At 43.3% G+C, this 18,794-nt stretch overlaps 1 protein-coding gene across 3 annotated transcripts in view; it reads left to right on the top strand.

Moving 5' to 3' along the window:
- Positions 1 to 18,794, top strand: part of ABCA1 (ATP binding cassette subfamily A member 1) — a 148,852-nt gene that overhangs the window by 14,362 nt on the left and 115,696 nt on the right. For all 3 annotated transcript variants that reach the window (XM_056117375.1, XM_056117377.1, XM_056117376.1), the window contains exon 2: positions 8,156 to 8,315. In XM_056117375.1, the coding sequence (XP_055973350.1) occupies positions 8,250 to 8,315 (66 nt within the window). In that variant the 5' untranslated portion in view covers positions 8,156 to 8,249. The remainder of the gene's footprint in view (positions 1 to 8,155; positions 8,316 to 18,794) is intronic.

The raw sequence follows: 18,794 nt of genomic DNA, 5'->3' as shown, positions 1-18,794 counted from the left end.
TGGGATCCGTGGTGGTGGGAAATGGGCACTGTTGGAGGGATGGGTATTTGATCATTGTATAATTGAAACCCAAGCACAAAAATGTGTAAGTCTGCAACTGTACCTCATGATGTCTGACTATTAAAAAAATTTTTTAATAAAAAAATGTTATGGTTTCAGTAGATTTAGGCATAACTTTTCTATATGCTGTAAGGACTTTGTGGCAATAAGAGTGATTTCACTGAAATTGTGGATAACAGGATAGTAGGAGAATGAGAGGTGGAAGTCTGGGCCTAGCAAGGATGACCATTACACAGAGTTAAATTAGCTTCAGGCTTAATAGTGTTGATGGAAGGGCCTAGAAAAAAAATCATGGGAGACAATAACTGCCCTCTTTCCTCCATAGCATCGTGTCCCATCTTGAGTCCTATAGGGAACCTGCTTCAGCCTGTCAATCACCTCATTAGCCTTTTCCCTAAAGATGGCTCTGGTGTGTGTGCTCACACCTACACATACACGCACACACACACACACACACACACACACACACACACACACACACACTGGGAGAGGCAGTTTAAGAATAGGTCTTTCCCAAAGCAAGCATGCTGTGTCAGGCTTACAAGAGTCACATCCTCACTTTACAGGACCTTTCGCCTTTTGCTGGATCTGGAATGCATAAACTTCTTTGATTCTTGCTTTTTGCATCCACATCTCATGAATAGGCAATCAGTTAAACTTTAGGGCCAGTGCATTCAATTCATGGTTAAATGTTGTCTTAAATCTCTCTCTTTGAAGATTACTGACTGGCTGTTTATTGCTATAAAACATATAGCCGCAATATCAGCAGGAGAGAGTCTGATCACAAATTTCACCCACTCTCTCACCTATGTTAACCACTGGAATTTGCCCAGCATAGCAGACCTTATGCATACACATTTATTTTAACATTTGGAGAAACGGAAGTCATAAGCCACCGTCTTTGAAGCAGAAAAACAAGTTGCTGACTGCACATCTGGGTTTGTGAACTCTTCCACTAGAAGTTGCAAGAGAAAATGTGTTTAAAAGAAGAAGCGGAATCTTAGGAGACTTGTCGGGACGGGTACATGATAGTTGTTGGAAAAATTGGGCTTCGAATCTATCTCTAGGGCGCAACTGTGGGCAAGACATTTACTTCATTGGAGCCTCAGCTTCACTAGATTGGGTGGGTGGGAGGTGGGAGGGGAGTTGTGTCTTGAAAATCCTATATATTACTCTCCTATCTACTAATCTACCATCAGCTGGAAGATGGTCCTGTGGAGAGTAAACCACTGTTTCTATGTGGAGGTGCTGGGTCCCTCCCCAGTGTGCAATGTTGCTATCCAGATACTAGTGTCTTCGGAGGCAACTAGTGTTGCGTTAGGGGTGACTCACAGCCTCAGAAGCTGGAGGACAGAACCTGAAGTGCCAGCATTGTTCTTGCGGGATGGAAGAGGCCGTCAATCCGCTTTGTTGCTGCTCAAGCTAGGAGTTTCTGGTAGTAATGCAAGCATGAGCAGTTTTTCCCTCATCACGTTTCTGTTGGCAGATTTAATGCTTTGGAAGGGTAGACCGCAGTCACGAGCAGTACTTCCTATTTTCCTTCTTGCTTTGCCAAGTACAGGAAAAAAAAAAAACCAAACAAACCAAAAAACCACCCAAACTCTTGTACCTTCTCTTGTCTCTTTATTTCGCCTTTATAGTTCATGTTTCTCTTTGAAACTTCCAGGTGAAGTTCAGGGGGGCCATTTTGGGGAGGAAGGGGGCTTGGAGAGCTGGGTGGTAGTTGATGATGGGATCATCATTGACCCTTGCCCCAAGCTTGACGCAAACCTTTTCGTTTCTCCCTGCTTGCGAGTATCACTGATTTTATCGCTTGACTTTTGATGAGTAGTGTGTGTCCACTTCCTCACTTCATTATCCCCAAGTGTTACTCATTACCCCAATATTGCTCTCTGCTCCTTTACTTTGTGTCCTTTTTCTTCAGCATGCTCACCATCCCATGCCTCCACAACCCTTGGCCATTTGTTTGCTACCTGCTTGATGGAGCAAAAGTCCCTTGAGCATATGAACTGTGTCCCTTTTATTCACACTTATTTTTGTCTAGCGTTTAGAACAGTACCTGGTACATAACGGGCCCCTCAATTTGTATTTTTTGTGGCTTAGAGGAGCATGGTAGAGTGAAGGCTGCCGTGGAGGTTGCTCAAATAAGTGGTGAACTTCCACTGTTTAACTTCTGTCAGGGTCATACTCAAGCTTTATGGAACATCCTAGGCCTTCCAATGTATGGTTGGACTTGGGAGATATGCTAAAAATAACAGTTTTAGGGGAAGGTTTAGAATATATAATCTGCATGAAAAATATTTCTCAAGTGGATGGTTTGAATGTATACATGTATAAAGTTGTATAAACATGACTACAGTCATGGCATATCCTAATTTGGTCACTCCAGGCACCCCTGCCTTTGCTCCTTTGTCTTCTCTCCCACTCATAGCCACTAGTAGCCACTCATCTGACTTTGTCCGTATTATTTCTCCTTCCCAAAATGTCATATTCTTGGACTCATACAGTGTGTAGTCATTTGTGTCTGACTTCTGTCTTTTAAGACTTTTTAGATTTATCTCTGCATCTACTTATAATTTATTCCTCTTTATTGATGAGTGGTTTCCTGTCTTAACTTTCTTGTCTTTTGTCATTTTGGGGCTATTCTGCATCGAGCTTCTATAACACCCATGTACAGAGCTTTGTGTGAGCCTAGGTTCTCATTTTCACGGAGAGCTGAGAACAAGCTGACTAGACCTTATAAGAAACCACAGAACCATTTCCTTTTTTTGGAGGGGGAGGGGCACACCTGGTGGTGCTCAGGGGTTACTCCTGGCTCTTCCCTCGGAATCACTCCTGGCTGGGGGGACCATATGGGATGCCAGTGTTTGAACCTGGATTGGCTGCACACAAGGCAAGTGCCTTACCTGCTGTGCTATGGCTCCTTCCATTGTTTTTTTTACAAAAAGGGTCCGTCCCATTTTGTAGTCTGTGAGTATTAGAGCTACTCCATACAATTGCTAATACCTTAATGTTGTTGGTTGTTGGGGGGTTTAATTTGCCTTTCTGCTGTTACTGAGATTCTACAAATGGTGATGTTGGATTTTTTTCTTGTTTGAGATAGATTTTATTATGTTTGAGAAAGTTACATTTAAGCATTCTGTTGACTCTGTTAGAGATTAAGAACTTTAAAACACCCTGTGACAGAGGCCGGAGTCATAGTATAGCAGATAGGGTGCTTGCCTTGCATGCAGTCAATCTCGGTTCTATCCCCTATGTCCCCTATAGTCCCTTTAGCCTATCAGGAGTGATCCCTGAACAGAGCTAGGAGCAAATAAAATACCCCTTAGTATTGGTATTGAAAGTGAATTTTTTTAAAAAAAGATCTCTTTAAGTCATTTCTTTTAGAATCATTGGAGAGCAGAAGGTTTAGGTGTGGAAACAGTCACATTACAAAAAATTTAATAATCATTATTTTGTGTCAAACCTGGAAATGCTCAGAGGCTATTCCTGACTCTATACTCAGGCGTAACCCTGGGTGGTGCTCAGAGGACCATATGTGGTTCCAGGGATTTGAATTAGAGTCATGGCCAAAGCCACATGTAAGGAAGGCCTTATCTCTTGTTCTGTCTCTCAGGCCTAGAAACTTAAGTTTTGGCCAAGGGCAACCCACCTGGATGGCTTATGCTGAGGCTTGGTGTAGACTTGAACATCTGGCCCTTGAGCTTGAAAATTGGTGGAAAGCAGACTTCATGACTCTTGGCCTCCAAGTATAAGCCTGGTATTTATGGAAAACCAACGTAGATTCAATTACATTTCCCAGATGGCCCGAGAGTCACCTGGGAAGCTCAGAAGTCCTCTATGGCCATCAGTAATAAGTGTAGGAGGCTCAGAGCTCTCTCTGGGGACACTTTGCTTGAATCAGTTAATCAAGCTTGAGAAATCGGTTACCACAGGACCATGAATGCCACCCCCTTCCATTCTGAACCCCTGCTTCTCATGTCCATCTCTTAGTTGATTAATTTAAGCCCGGAGTCCCTGGGCAGAGACCACGCACCATTTTGCATATTAGGGGAGCCAGAGATGAAGGAAATAGTAAGGGCTTTAGGTCGGGCTCAGAATTAGAGCAAAACTCTGCAAGGGAGCAAAGTAGCCTCTGTGGGAGTCCCCAGAGAGTCTCGCAAGCCAGTGGCAAGGCAGGGCAGGATCCTGTGTGGATCTCTAAGGCAGAGGAAGAGTTAATCAAGCAGCTTGGAAGTGTTTCAAGACAGCAGGTGGTCTCAAGGCATCTTCCTCAGAGCCCTAAACAGCTCTTCAGGGCATCAGTCAGTGGGTGGGGAATGATGAGAGGCTGGACGCAGCAGGGAGACCTGATAAAGTGCTGTGAGGACTGACCTTTATTTTGAGGGTTGTGGGGAGCTGGCAAAGTGTTTTAAGTGGGGGAGTGGTTCCCTGGCTGTTTGGTTTAATTGAGTATGTTTAGTTGCTCTCGTGATAAATGGATGGGCTGGGGGCAAGAAGAAAGTTGGGAAACGGCTCTTGTGGTCAGCCAGGAGTGGGATGAGAGTGACTTATTGACTGGCCACGGTTGGGAAGTGGGACCCTTTCCAGCCAGTAACTGGAAATGTGCAGAAGGGCAGCAGTGAACACGCTACTAGCTTTGAAACGTTGGGAAATCCAGTCCGTAGTACCTCCTTTTTGGTTTTGGTTTGTTTGTGCACTTCCTTGAAAAACTGATGAAGAAATGTTCCTTTGGCTTCAGATACCTGAACAGAGGGGTTTGCACATTGCCAAACTCTCCTCTTTGGACAGGATCTCTCCCAGCAGTAATCATTGTTTTCTGCGGTGGGAGGAGGGAGTTAGCAGGAATCTGGCACCGAGGTGGGTGGGAAAATTGGTTCCCACCTCTACCCAGCAGAATTCAGGGCTGCTTCTTGCTTTCCCTCCCAGTGTGTCTTAGGGTGGGGGTTCCGGGGACTAAAACCCATACGTGGAAACTCTCCCCAAACCCTCTCACTTGGCCTTTTTCTCCTTGCACACATTCTATAGAGATGTGTTTTCTTTTCTGCTGAGATATTCCACTCAGGCTTAGGGAATTCCGAGCTCTGGTTGCTCCCTCAGATCTCCAGCATGAGCCTTTTCAGATTCCTCACTCCTACTGTTCCCTTCCTTCCTTCCTAGAAATCCACAGTGGCTTTGCTAGAAATAATAAAGAAAGGGTTTTTGGTCATGGCATAACCGTTTCTCTGAAGTTACCCACAGTCCAGAAAAAAACAAAGAAAGGAACAGTTGAAGCAGTTTGCCATATTCTGTATTACTTCTATCATCTCATTGAATTTCTTTTTTTTTTTTTTTTTGCTTTTTGGGTCATGCTCAGCGATGAACAGGGGTTACTCCTGGCTCATGCACTCAGGAATTACTCCTGGTGGTGCTCAGGGGACCATATGGGATGCTGGAATCGAACCTGGGTTAGCCACGTGCAAGGCAAACACCCTATCCGCTGTGCTATCACTCCACCCCTCCCCCATTGAATTCTTAAAGCATCTGTGTAGAGTAGACATTGCCATTCTCATTTTATAATGAGGAAATGGATACCCAGAGAGCTTAAAAGTCTTGGCTTAGAGCACATGGTTGTGAAACTGGGGTTAATTCATACCCAGTTCTTTCCACTCATTTAACTCCTTCCCTGTTTTAATGATAAACTTGTGTCCCAACCTCCCCTTGTAACTTTGGAGACCTGAAAAGGTTCACGTAGTTTCCAAACAAATTAAGTGATTCCTGGAGAACACTTTTGCGTGAGAAAAGTCTAGCTGTTTATTTCAGTGTTTCTAAGATGCACTTAGAAAACAAACTTGTGATTACACCCAGGACCCTCCCATTGGTTTTCTGGCTTTCCCCATGAGAGCCCAGGTAGTATCTTTAGACAACACATGAGAAGTGGGTACAGAGCTGTATTAATTCTTTCTCTTTTTTGGAGTGAGAAACTGGAGATCTGTGCCCTTCTAGAAGTTTGCTGAGTGAGTGATAATGAAAAGTAGGTCTTAAGACTTGAATATTTCAGAAGAATTCCTGCTTTGTTGGATTATCAATGAATGAATTCAGACACACAATACTAGGGTCATTCCTTCTCTGACACTGCAGACTTCTTCCACTCTCTTTTCTGGAAGTTTTAAAGCAAGTCCTTTCTGGGGTGGAGGACAAAAGGGTAAAATCCTACCAAAAGTTGGCCTTTGCTTTGCAGTCTCCTTTTTCATTCAGGAGTTTCAGTTCAGCAATTGGTTGTGTATCCACAAGTGGCCATTACATTTGCGACTCTTCTTTTGCTATTTGCTCTATATCTCTAATATCCCTCCTTCATTCTGCTTGAGGCCTGGATGATTAATAGAACTTATTCTATCTGATTTTTAAAAAATATTTTTATTGAATAGCATCCTATTATAACATAAGTTACAGGCATGAGTCATTATAAATTGTCTATATCTGTCTATACTGCATTAAATTCACCAGTAAGGATCCAATGATCTTGTTCACTATACTCTTCTCTTTTAATTTATTTGTCCACTTTTTCCTCCATCCTTTTAGTCTAAAAGCCTGTATCATTGATAGCACAGCGGGTAGGGCGTCTGCCTTGCATATAGCCAACATGGCCGACCCGAGTTCGATTCCTCCGCCCCTCTCGAAGAGCCCGGCAAGCTACCGAGAGTATTGGATATGCCAGACACAGTAACAACAAAGTCTCCAATGGTGACGTTACTGGGCCCGCTCGAGCAAATCGATGATCAACGGGAGGGCCTTTACTTTACTTTACTTTACTTATTATTTTGACTTTTCCGGTCACACCCAGAGATGCTCAGGTGTTACTCCTGGCTCTGCACTCAGGAATTAATCCTTCTCTCTCTATGCCACATAGCAACTGAACTATTTTATTATTTATTTGGGGCTTCTGAGCTGCATCTTGGGCAGTGCTCTTTGGACTGAGTGGTGATGGGAATCACACTCGGGCTTCTGCCTGCAAAGCATGTGAGCCATCTCCCTGGCCCTGAACGGCGCCGCCGTTTGGGAAGGAAATCTGGCTTCTGGCCCTGCTGGCGCCCTCTGTCTCCAAAGTGTCAGCAGTGCCTTGAGTTAACCCTGTGCATCACTTTCTTCTCCGTTTTCAGTTTCTACCCCTTGCCACTCTTAAATTCTGTATGATTACTTGGAATTCATTCAGCATGAAATACTTAGTTATTGCGTCGCTTGCTGGGACCTGGAGACTGTTATCTCCCCTCCCCCCGCTTGTGAGACGCTCCCCATCCCGCAGCATGGCAGATGTGGCAAGAAGGCAGCTGGGCCACCTGATCAGCAGCAGCCTGGAGCCACGCCAGACTATGCATATGTCCAGACAGTGGGAGCTTGTCAGTTCCACAGGCGATGCTCTTCCACCTGTCTTAGCAGACCTGTTCCTCCACAGGATTGTTTTCTTTCCACAGACACACACAGCCCTGTGGTTGGCCCCAGCACCTGGGAGCCAGGTATTGGTGGAATTTCTTTGGTGTTTATTCACTCACAGTCATCCCAAACACACTGTGGCTTCCCGCATTGGGGGGTGGTTGACATTGCCATTTATTTTTTGGATAACTCCACTTTGTGGCCAGGTGAGAATGTAGTCACAGCGGCTTTCAGGGAATCTCATAAGTCACTCCAGGGTTGAGGCTGACTTTATTAATGCGGTTGACAATTTATGGGTAGGCAGGCATTTTGCCCGAAGAAAGAAGGAGAGTCATCGGGAGTTCCATCATCTGTTTGCAGCCTCAGTGTTTTGGCCTCAAGACTGCTTACTTAAGTCTATTTACTTAAGTGCATTTTTCCCCCCCTCTTCCCCAATGGTTCCACCAGTAGAGCTGAAATGATTACGACTCTAATGACTAGCTCACAGGCTACTTCCAGAAAAACCTCAAGAATGTTGGTGGACTGGAGTTCCCCACGGAAGGTCTGCATCTATGAGCCAGGAGGAGCAGTCGTGACGCAGAGCTGGGTGTAGAGTTTGCAGGCCAGATTCCTGGAAGCACAGCCCTCCCTGGCGTTGGACTCTGCAGCTCCAACTCACAGCGCTCTCTCCTTCTTTATCTTTCAGTTAATGACCAGCTACAGCTTCCCTGCTGTGAGTTCCGGCCACTGCTCCCCGGACTCCAAGCACACCAGTTGTCGTGGGTGCCAGCTGAGGTAACATGGCTTGTTGGCCTCAGCTAAGGTTGTTGCTGTGGAAGAATCTCACTTTTCGAAGAAGACAAACAGTAAGTGTGGGTCTCTCGGAGGCGTCCTCCATCCTTTTCTGCTGGGTTTCGATTTGGAGTCAGGGAGACGGGAACAGGAGTCTCCCTATTTTTTCCAAAGTGTTCGAATACCTCTGGCCTTGACTGTTAGTCCTGAAATGGTCCCGTCCCTTATCATACAGTGCAGATTTGGAACCAGATGGGAAATTTAGCTCTGGTTTTTGTTCAGATACTCAGTTCTGACTTCTGGAATCTGGCACAAAAACCCTTGACTGTCCTAGTCTGTGGGTGGAGCGATAGCACAACGAGTAAGGCATATGCCTTACATGCGGCCGACCTGGGTTTGATTTCTCTGTCCCTCTCGGAGAGCCCAGCAAACTACAATATTTTCCAGGCAGAACCCGGAAAACTCCCCGTTGTGTATTTGATATGCTAAAAACAGTAACAACAAGTCTCACAATGGAGATGTTACTGGTGTCCCGCTTGACAGTGCTACAATGCTACATCCTAGTCTTTGGTTTCTGCCACAGCCCTGGGGACCACCTACTGTCCAAAGGCACCAGATAGACCTCTGTATATCGGGGAGGTAGAAAGGAAGTTGAGTTAATGGCCCAGCTCTTAGAGGCCAGTGCCCGAAACTCTTAGTGTCCTGGTGGATACTTTCCTTCAGTCAACACTGAAAATTGGGAGGTATTGCAGGTTATTTTATTTCTGCAAGGCATTTGAAGTTGTCTACTTTCAGACAGGCCAATAATTCCTCAATAATCTCTATCATAGTGATTCGCAACATTTATCCATCTTGGCTTACTTCCGTCTTTGTTTCCTTTCTGTGCCACCCTGTCCTACTGGTTGGCCCTCTAGGCTCATGTAGTGACCCCCACTTACACAGTTTTCATCTATTACCATTTTGGAATACCCCAGGACTTCCCAGATGGTTCCTGGATGGGAAATGCTCCTCCCATACACAGAAGAATGGTATTTGGCCACAGTGGAAGTAAAATCTGAAAGGTCTGGTGTGCATGTTGAAGTTCAGATGTCAGCCCTTACTTTCCTTTCTTAATACTCTTGTAGTTCCTCTCTGGTCTTCTGGGTTTCACAGCTTGCTTTCATAGTTGATCTCTGAATCTTAGCTCCTCAAGTTATAAATGTGAACTTGAAGTTCAAGATTGCCAGTGAGAGTAGGAATTAGAATTTACGCATCCTGTATATGTTAGAATATCAAGAGAGTATAATAGAATAAAAGCAAACACTTAGAAATAGCTTCCCTATGCAAGACGTTGAGGTACCTTAACTGGATTAATCCTTGTAAGACCTCATAAAATGATGTTATTTCCTGATGTTACAATTCTGGAACTTGAAGCGCAGAAGAGGTGAAGTAAGTTGTCTGAGGTCAAAACTTGAAGTCAGAAGTGATGTACAGTTGAAATCCAGATAATCTTGGATTCCAGAGTTGATACTCTACTAAACCACTATGTTAGGTTGCTCTTCAGAAGTACCATTATTTTATTCTGTCTTTTGCCTCACAGTCTTGAAGTTTTTGACCTCTTCCTCTCCTTTCCTGCCCAATACCCATCACTGTTCTCAGATCCTGGTGTATTCAAGGCCTGTTTATTCCTTTCTTTGCTCTTAGCCACTGTGTGATGCAGGGGCCCTGCCTCTTTTAATGCTGATGGAGGCAGCCTGAGTGATGGATTACTCTGCCATGGGATTGTCCATTAGCCAGTGAGTAATACGAAGATTATATTCTTATTGCAATGAGAGGAATTCTCAGTGGTAGTCTAGTCCAAATCTAATTTTTCTGATGAGAATACTGAGGCAGAAAGCAGGGAAGGAATTTACCAAGATCAGCGAAGGGATAAATCTCCTGGAACAGGAGGAGATGGGGTTGGTTCTTCCAGTTGGGCCAATCTCTACTTATTTTAAGGATTTTGCTTAGGGTTCGAAAAGTAGTTAAGATAAGAGAGAAGACTGGAGTGATAGTACAAAGGGTAAGGTGTTTGCCTCACACATGGCCACCCTAGGTTCTATCCCTGGCATGCCATATAGTCCCCAAGGATTCCAGGAATGATCTGAGTGCGGAGCCAGTAGTAAGCCCAGAGCACTTCTGGGTGTGACTACCCCCTCATCCCCACCCCACCAAAAGAGTGAAAGCCTTAGTCAAAGGCAATTAGGTAGGCATGTGTGGCAGAGTTCTTGTGGAAGGAGTAAGTAGGGGCATGACATCTTGACAAAAAGGGGTATTTTTAGATGAATTAACACTACCTGATTTCTTGTCTCTTTTATTTCCTTTCTGATTTAAAAAGAAATCAGCATTTTCTGAATAGACTGTAGAGACCTGGATTGTTGGAGAAGGAAAGATCTGGTCTGTGCCTGTATAGTCGATGGAACTGGGGGCAGGGATGGGGGCGGGGTGAGAGCACCTCAGTTATGGATGGATCCTACTGATGTTCAGATATAGATCTTTTAAAAACGGGCTTACTGTAGCTACACTAAAGTTTAATTTCCCTGTGTCTTACGTGTGGACTGGTAGTTTCTTTCCAGTCTACCTGACTTGGGTTTATAGCGTGCATAATTTAGGGAGAATGAAAACTGCATTGGTTCTAGTGCCACATTGTTGGTTCACGACTTCAGAAACAGCCCTGCTCATAGGTCAGGGGATGAAATTAGTAGCTCATTCATATTTCCCACGCACAAAGTAGGGAAAGTCATGGTTTAACTTCTGAGCTCCTGAAAACTATCAAGAGCTCAGAGATCAAGAATATTGTATTCTAGACAGAGTTAAGAGTTGTGAACTCCATGAACCTAACATAGGTTCTTGAATGAAGGAACAGAAAAGACAGTGGTGCCATTGGAATGAATGAAGACTAGTTGGGGACTCTTAAGACCAGGTTTAGAATCGAAAGACCAGATCTTGTAGGTGAGAGAGGGGGAAAAAATTGTATTTTATATGTCAGAAGAGTCCCTGAGGTAGAGAGGCTATAATACCACACTGGGATTTGTGGTCCTGGGTTCTGAGGGGACTTGAATGATGACTTTTAGAATGACAGCTGAAGCAAATAATCGTAATCTTTACACACTTGGTCCCAGAGACGAAGATCTCAGATATGCTTCCTAAGTGTTTCAGGAATGAGTATCTGTAGATCTGTTGTATTAGGCAGCTTTAACTGGACAGGTTTCCAGGTGGTTCCCACTCTCGGGGCCTTGTGTGCTGGGAAGAAAGACTTTGGGGGATCCAGGAAAAGAAGCGTGCTGCTCACAGCAACCGTGCTGAAAGGGAGTGGGCGTTTGCCCTTTTCCCTCAGAGTTCTTGTTTGCTGATGCATCTTGGGGACCTTGTTGGTGCCCGCATTGTACACACTCATCAGCCCATTGCTAGGCTTAGGACTCGACTCACACTGTTCTTGTTTGGTAAAGAGCTCATGGAAGCCACGTTGCGAAAGCTGGGGCCAAAGCTCTGTTTGGGTCCAAAGTAACAGGTAACTTGTGGTAGTCAATTAGCGCAAACAGGCCCTGGAACAGGAAGGGCGAGGAGCTTCAGAGATTTTCAGATCCTCCTCTGCTTTTTGGTTGAGCCAGAGGCCAGCATCTCATGGAATAGAGGGTGCCACGTGCTCATATGACCTTTTCTTTGTAATTTTGCCTTTATTGTGAACTTTCTCAGTTACATCTGACTATATGTGTGGCTTGGAAAATATTCCAATATTTGTATCAATTGACTATCAGAATTTGGGCATGTTTTTGTGACAAGAGACAAACCTATCAAGTTAATGCCAATGAAAACTCCTCATTTTCAGGCCTCTATGAGACTTTTAAGAGTAAAAAAATAAAAGATTTATTTTAAATAAAAGTAGGGTGGATTGAAATTTTGCAAACCCTTTATACTTACAGCTTTATCCTAACTTTTTTTCTTCTCTGGCTTTAGCCCTGGCCTGGCAGTGGTGGTTCAAATATAGATAATAATTCTAAATATTTTCTAATTAACTTCTTTTTCCTCCTTGGCCACTATATGCCTCAATGGATAGGGAGAGGTAATTTCTCCTGAGGTTTAATGCACCATTCTATGGAAAAGACTGCTAAAATACACAGATATTCAGTATTTCACTTAGACTGAGTGTTTGTTGAATATATATGTGGGATGGTGTGTGGATATACAGTGGTAAATCAGATGTCCACATCCTGAGCTGATGGTTTGAGGAGGAGAGCAAATATGAAACCCATTATGACATAAGTACAAATGTGACTCCAAACTGATAAGTACTGTAAAGAAGAAAACCCCCAAACTATTATTACTGTTATTACCAAACTGATGAGAGTAATTTAGTTTAGCATGGAAAGTTATAATATTTAAGCAGAAGGTCCTGCAGTTAGCCAGGGAATAGCTGGTGCTCAGAGCTGGCTGTATTCTAGGTGGAAGCAGAGGGTGTGAAGACCCCAAAGCTGACACATGTTCCTGAGTCAAGGCTCAGAAAAGCCAAAGACTCTGGTGGAGACAATGAAGACAGGTTAAGCGTGAGCTGGGAATTGGAGGGCCAGACCATGCAGGGTCTTACAGATTGGGAAGAGTAAAGTATTTCCTGTATAAAGAGTTCCTGCCCTGATCGTCAGTGTTGGAAGGATGACAGCTAAAGGACACAGCTGTCATCATTACACACATGGGTGAACCTTTTACATTTTTTTCTTTCACTAACATTACTTGATATGTATGTTTTCAAATATTGATCCTATTTACAATAATGATTCTTGATATGTAGGCCCAAATTTTAAATTTTAGGAATACTTCAGTGTCCATTGTCTTTTGCAGTTCTTTCAGAATTATGACTTATGTTTCATTGTTAAAAGAATGTATGCTAAGTTAGGGAGTTAGTAAGGGAAGGGACCGAGTCTTTTATCCGCAGATCTATCATGGATGCCATTGGCATTTCTGATACCTTTACATGAATGCACTTTATATTTTATAAACTCATACCAACCTTTAAGTTGTTTCTAGTGCTTGCTGTTATAAATAAAATGTTATAAGTGTGTGTGTGTATATATATATATACACACACATATATGTATATATATATGTATCTTTTTCTTGCTTTTATAATATTTCCATAGACCCAAACCTCATGGCTAGGATTACTAGGTCAAAGGCAAATGACTCTTGAAGTGTCTGATCACAAGTCCTTGCAAAGGATCAAGCCAGTTACAAAAGCCGCCAGCAGTGCATGCGAGCATTTTCCATTGTGTAAGGGCAGGCCCAGATTCTAAAAATTGTTTTGTCCTTTAGCATTTGTCAGATTTATACCTTAAGATTTCACTTTAATTTCCCCACACTTTTTTTTTTTTACTTTTTTTGGGTTACACTGGCATGCTTAGAAGTTTCTCCTGGCTCTGCACTAAGAAATTACTCCTGGTGTTACTCAGGGGACCATATGGGATGCCAGGGGTCAAATCCAGTTTGTCCACATACATCCAGACCTCTGTACTATTGCTCTGACCCCTAATTTTCCCAAACCTAAGTGGGATGTATAGTTATTAGTAAATCCAAAAATTACTTTTTCTTTACATTCAATTCTTATCCATACAGCTTTTTATTAAACCGTGATTCATTTCCAGCTATTCTTGGGACATTTAGCAAATCTTGCTTGTGTAGGGGGCTGTTTCAAGAGAATCTGTTTGATCATTTGATAAGCATTTTTTATTGTGATGTTGCTATAGCCCAGACTGCTGTTACTTTGATGAGCATTCTGAGATCTGGAGAAGCTCTTTGTCCCTTCCCTTTCATCTGTCAGAATAGCCTTTGATATTTTTCATCTGTTTTCTCCATATTAAATCTAGGTACCTTTTAAGTTACCAAAAAATACTGTCTCATGACCACATTTCACTGTATAATCTTTACCACTGCATAATTGATACACCCTGTTTTTTCAATAATACTAGCACAATTTTTTTTAAAGCCTTCACATAATGTTCACATCTCACTCTTTTGGAAAAAAAATATAAACATTTGGATGGTTGGGAGGTCTAGGTTTGACCCCTGGCACCACACAGTCCTTCTAACACTGCTGGGAACATAATTGAGCACCAAGTAGGGAGTAGTTCCCTGAGCTCCGCTGAGGGTGGCCCCCAAATCAAAAATAATTTTATTTTGAACATAAAATCTATGATGATTATGTGGTGAAATACAGAATTTTTATTTTTTTATTGTTTTCTCATTGCTTTACAGTATTATGGAATTTTTCCAGCATTTACTTCCACATCTATATGTAATTGTCACCATTTCCTCCACTTAAGTTTCAATGTAATTTCACTACCTAAAATATACCTCTGCTCATTCCTCCCACTCCATTCTAATTTCCCTCTGGTAACCGCCATAGTTTGCACTGAATCTAGAGTTGAGTTTTATTGTCTCTTGCTGGACTGTTTGCTTTAGTTAATCATATTCTGCTTATGAATGAAAACGTCCCGTAACTGTCTTTAACTCCCTTACTTATTTATTTTTTTTTTTTTTATTCACCGAATCACCGTGGGAAAGGCCACAAAGCCTCCAGGTCCATGTCTCAGTCATGCAAACATCAAACACATTTCCCTTTACCAACACCCATTCTTTCCCATGAAGAACCCCAATAAAACCCCACCCCCCACCCCTCCCCGTCCCTGTGAGGCAGATGAACTCCAGTTAACACTCTATCCGCTTTGATTAGATTGTTTCAATAAAAGATTCACCACTATTATTTAGAGTTCACCCCCCCCCCCCAAATCAGACATGCTGAAAAAGCATTGTGAAGTGATTTGCTTTCTCCAGCTGGGCTCAAGAATTAAATGTTGGTTTTGGATTTCTGCTATTTTACTTATTGACCCTGGAAGTATTTCCACTGAAAGTCAGATAGTCAAGAAATTGGTTTCTGTGTTCTGGAGTCGTGGCCGTGCTGGAGAGCCGCTCGTGGGGGGCAACTGGTGGCCTCGGTAGGGCGTGAAGGGCGGAGCGAAACGCCCCCCTTCCCATGAGGTTTTAGTCGCCCCCACACTCCCGGCTCATACCTGCTGTCCACAAGGCTCCCATGTGGCCGCCATCTTTCTTTCCAGAGAGGAGAGGGCGAATGGGGCAACACCCTTTCCCCTCCGGCAGACTTGATGGGCTGGATCAACGCATAGTCCATTCACTTTTCTGCTCCAAGCTGCTGGGTTCTGCATTAAGTCCTTGTGCTTCTGGGGCCATGGCCGTGCTGGAGAGCCGCTCGTGGGGGGCAACCGGTGACCTCGGTAGGGCATGAAGGACGGACCGGAACGCCCCCCGACCCATGAGGTTTTAGTCGCCCCCACTCCCCCGGCTCATACCTGCTGTCCACAAGGCTCCCATGTGGCCGCCATCTTTCTTTCCAGAGAGGAGAGGGCGAATACTCCCTTACTTATTTTACCTGGCATAATCATCTCAGAATTCAAACCTTTTTTGTAAAAGACATGACTTTATCATTTCAATTAAAACTGTTATAGCCTTGCAAGCTACCTGTGACGTATTCAATATGCCGAACATAGTAACAAGTCTCACAATGTTACTGGGCCTGCTTGAGCAAAATTGATAAACAATGGGAGGATAGTGACAGTGACAGTGATTTTTAAATTGAGTTGATTAAATTTTTTTAATGGTAAACTGTTTCATGTAGTGTATGTATCACAGTGTCTTTAGATGTCTGGGTATTTCAATATAAGTATTAGGTATTTCTGGGTATGTTAGTACCCATAAAGTGCCCCAGGGAGGGTTGATCATATGTGGATACATGTTTTGGCTGGGTGAGGATGTACGGTCCAGAGGACAGAGGGAGGACAAACATCTTATAGTTCACAGGAAAACCCCTCAGAATGATCTGGTCGAAAATGTCAATGGTGCTGTTTTTAAGAAATCCTGCTTGGAAGGGCAGCTCAGATAGAGAAGGGAGCACCAAATAAAGGGTGTTTGGAGGATGCTCCCAGGAGGGGAGATGCATATTGAAAGTAGACTATGGACTGAACATGTTTGCCACTCAATGTCTCTTTTGCAGACCACAACACCCAAAAGGAGAGAGAGAACAAAGGGGAATGCCCTGCCACAGAGGCAGGGTGGGAGGGGGGGTGGGGGGATATTATCCATGGTGGTGGAAAATGGGCACTGGTGGAGGGATGGGTATTTGATCATTGTATAATCGAAACCCAAGCACAAAAATTTGTAAATCTACAACTGGTATTTCACTAATAAAAATTAAAAAAATAAAAAAGAAATCCTGCTTGGAAAGTGCTCGCTCATATTATCTAAAGGAAAATGAAAAATGATGTTTGGGGTGTACCAGACAAATTCAGTGTAGCTATCCATGTGAACACTGGAATTATTATTTTTAATATCCTTTATTAAAAGAGAAAGCTTCTGAAATTTTTACTTGGGTGAGAAATACCTTTTAAAGTATGTTCCTCTCCAGGGCTGGAGCGATAGCACAGTGGGTAGGGCGTCTGCCTTGCACAAGGCCGACTTGGGTTCGATTCCCAGCATCCCATATGGTCTCCCGAGCACCGCCAGGAGTGATTCCTGAGTGCATGAGCCAGGAGTAACCCCTGTGCATCGCCGGGTGTGACCCCAAAATTAAAACATAAATAAATATGTTCCTCTCCATCTGCCTCACCACTTGAGGGAAGTGGGGTTGAGGGGGGTGAGCTGTGGAGGTGGATGACAATTTGCCAAAGTAAGACTTGAAGATTTTTCTAGAGGAGATTACAGCAGGAACACATTAGTCTAACTTCCAAGCTATTTAAGAGAGCTTTGCGAAGGAAAAGTCTAAATTTAGAGATGGGGCAAGAATCTGATTTGATGATGGAGTGAAGCCAGCAAGGAGAAGACAATTAGGTTTCGGGGAGGGCAAGGAAGAGTTATGGAAGAGAAGTACCTGGGACATCCCCCTTGAATTTGGAAGGTGAATTCTAGGTTCAAAACCAGAGGTACTTTAGAGGTACTGAGTAAAAGAGCAGGGATTAAATTTTGTTTCCTCACAAATTTTCTGTTGGCATGGGATGAGTGCATTCATGCCCTCACATATGTGAGTGTCTTAACTCAGCCAGGGCTGTGCAAGGCTTAGGAATTTAGATCCTGTGGTAATAGCACACAGGAAGGGAGGAGATTGGGTGAATGGTGTCTAATGCACCCAACAGCAGGAACTGATTTAGTTGAACTGATTCTGAATTCTGGCTCTGCCATTGGCCAACCTTGTATTAACTCTGAATCTCAGTTATCTATACAATGGGTCTTATTTTGGATTCTTATTTGTAATGGATATAATGGTACTAATGGGATTATTTAAAGATTAGGTATATGTATGAAACAGAACATGAATGTTTCCTAAAATAGAAAGAGTTCCAGAATGGAACACTGTCCTCTCATTGTTCATCGATTTGCTCGAGCGGGCCCAGTAACGTCTCCATTTTTTGAGACTGTTGTTACTGTGTTTGGCATATCGAATATGTCATGGGTAGCCTTGCCAGGCTTTGCCGTGCGAGCATGATACTCTCAGTAGCTTGCCGGGCTCTTCGAGAGGGCCAGAGGAATCGAACTCGGGTCGGTCATGTTGGCTGCATGTAAGGCAAACACCTTACTGCTGTGCTATCGCTCCAGCCCACAGAAAGAGTTAATCATTATTATTCTTTTTTTCTTATCTATTTATTATCTGCTTATACCTACTACATCCCCAAATGATACGATTCATTTTTTCTCCTTTGCTATCTGTGCCACAGATGAGATGCCTTTTGGGCAGAACTAGTTGCTAATATCAACCTTGCACTGACTAGTCCTGTGATTCACTTTCCCCAATTAACAGATTCTTAGTTCACTTCTTTTTTGGGGGTGGGGGGAGAAGGAGTTTGTTTTGGAGCTACACCTGGAGGTGCTCAGGGCTTATTTCAGGCTCTGTGCTTAGGGACCACAACTGGTCAGGCTCACAGACCTTATGGTTCTGGGGATCGAACCAGGGTTGGCCACGTGCAAAGCAAGTGCCCTACCCACTGTACTATTTCTCTGGCCCCTTTAGTTCATTTCTTAAGTGGCAGTGACTCAGCCAACCTTACAGCATTATTGTGAGAATTAAATATTAGAGATGAGATATATAAAACTTGTAGTAGGTGCTCCGAATTGATTATAACAGCCTAAATCTATAGGCTGTGAGTTTATTTTATCCCTTAGGATTGGTTAATGGTTTGGGACCATGTCATCTCATTAGAGATATTTCTTACCAGAATCATGTATTGTGTCACGTAGAATTTCTCGTCACCTGGCTTCCAAGGTTGGGCAGAACTGCTGCTAATCTCATCCCTGCCACTGACTAGTCCTGTGATTTACTCTTTCCATAAGTTCTAGCCTTGCCATAGATACAGTGGATGCAATAATTATTCATGACAGAGTTGTTATGAGAATGAAATGAAATTATCCGTATATAATATGCTTACTGTATCCAAACTCAAAACAAAATGGTAGCTATTGTTTATCTTTAAAGTACAAGG

This window comes from Sorex fumeus, unplaced genomic scaffold (genome assembly GCF_029834395.1).
Source record: "Sorex fumeus unplaced genomic scaffold, SorFum_2.1 ptg000034l, whole genome shotgun sequence".
Classification (NCBI taxonomy): Eukaryota; Metazoa; Chordata; class Mammalia; order Eulipotyphla; family Soricidae; genus Sorex; species Sorex fumeus.
Note: the sequence above shows the minus strand (reverse complement) of the source record. Positions and strands in the feature narration are given on the sequence as shown.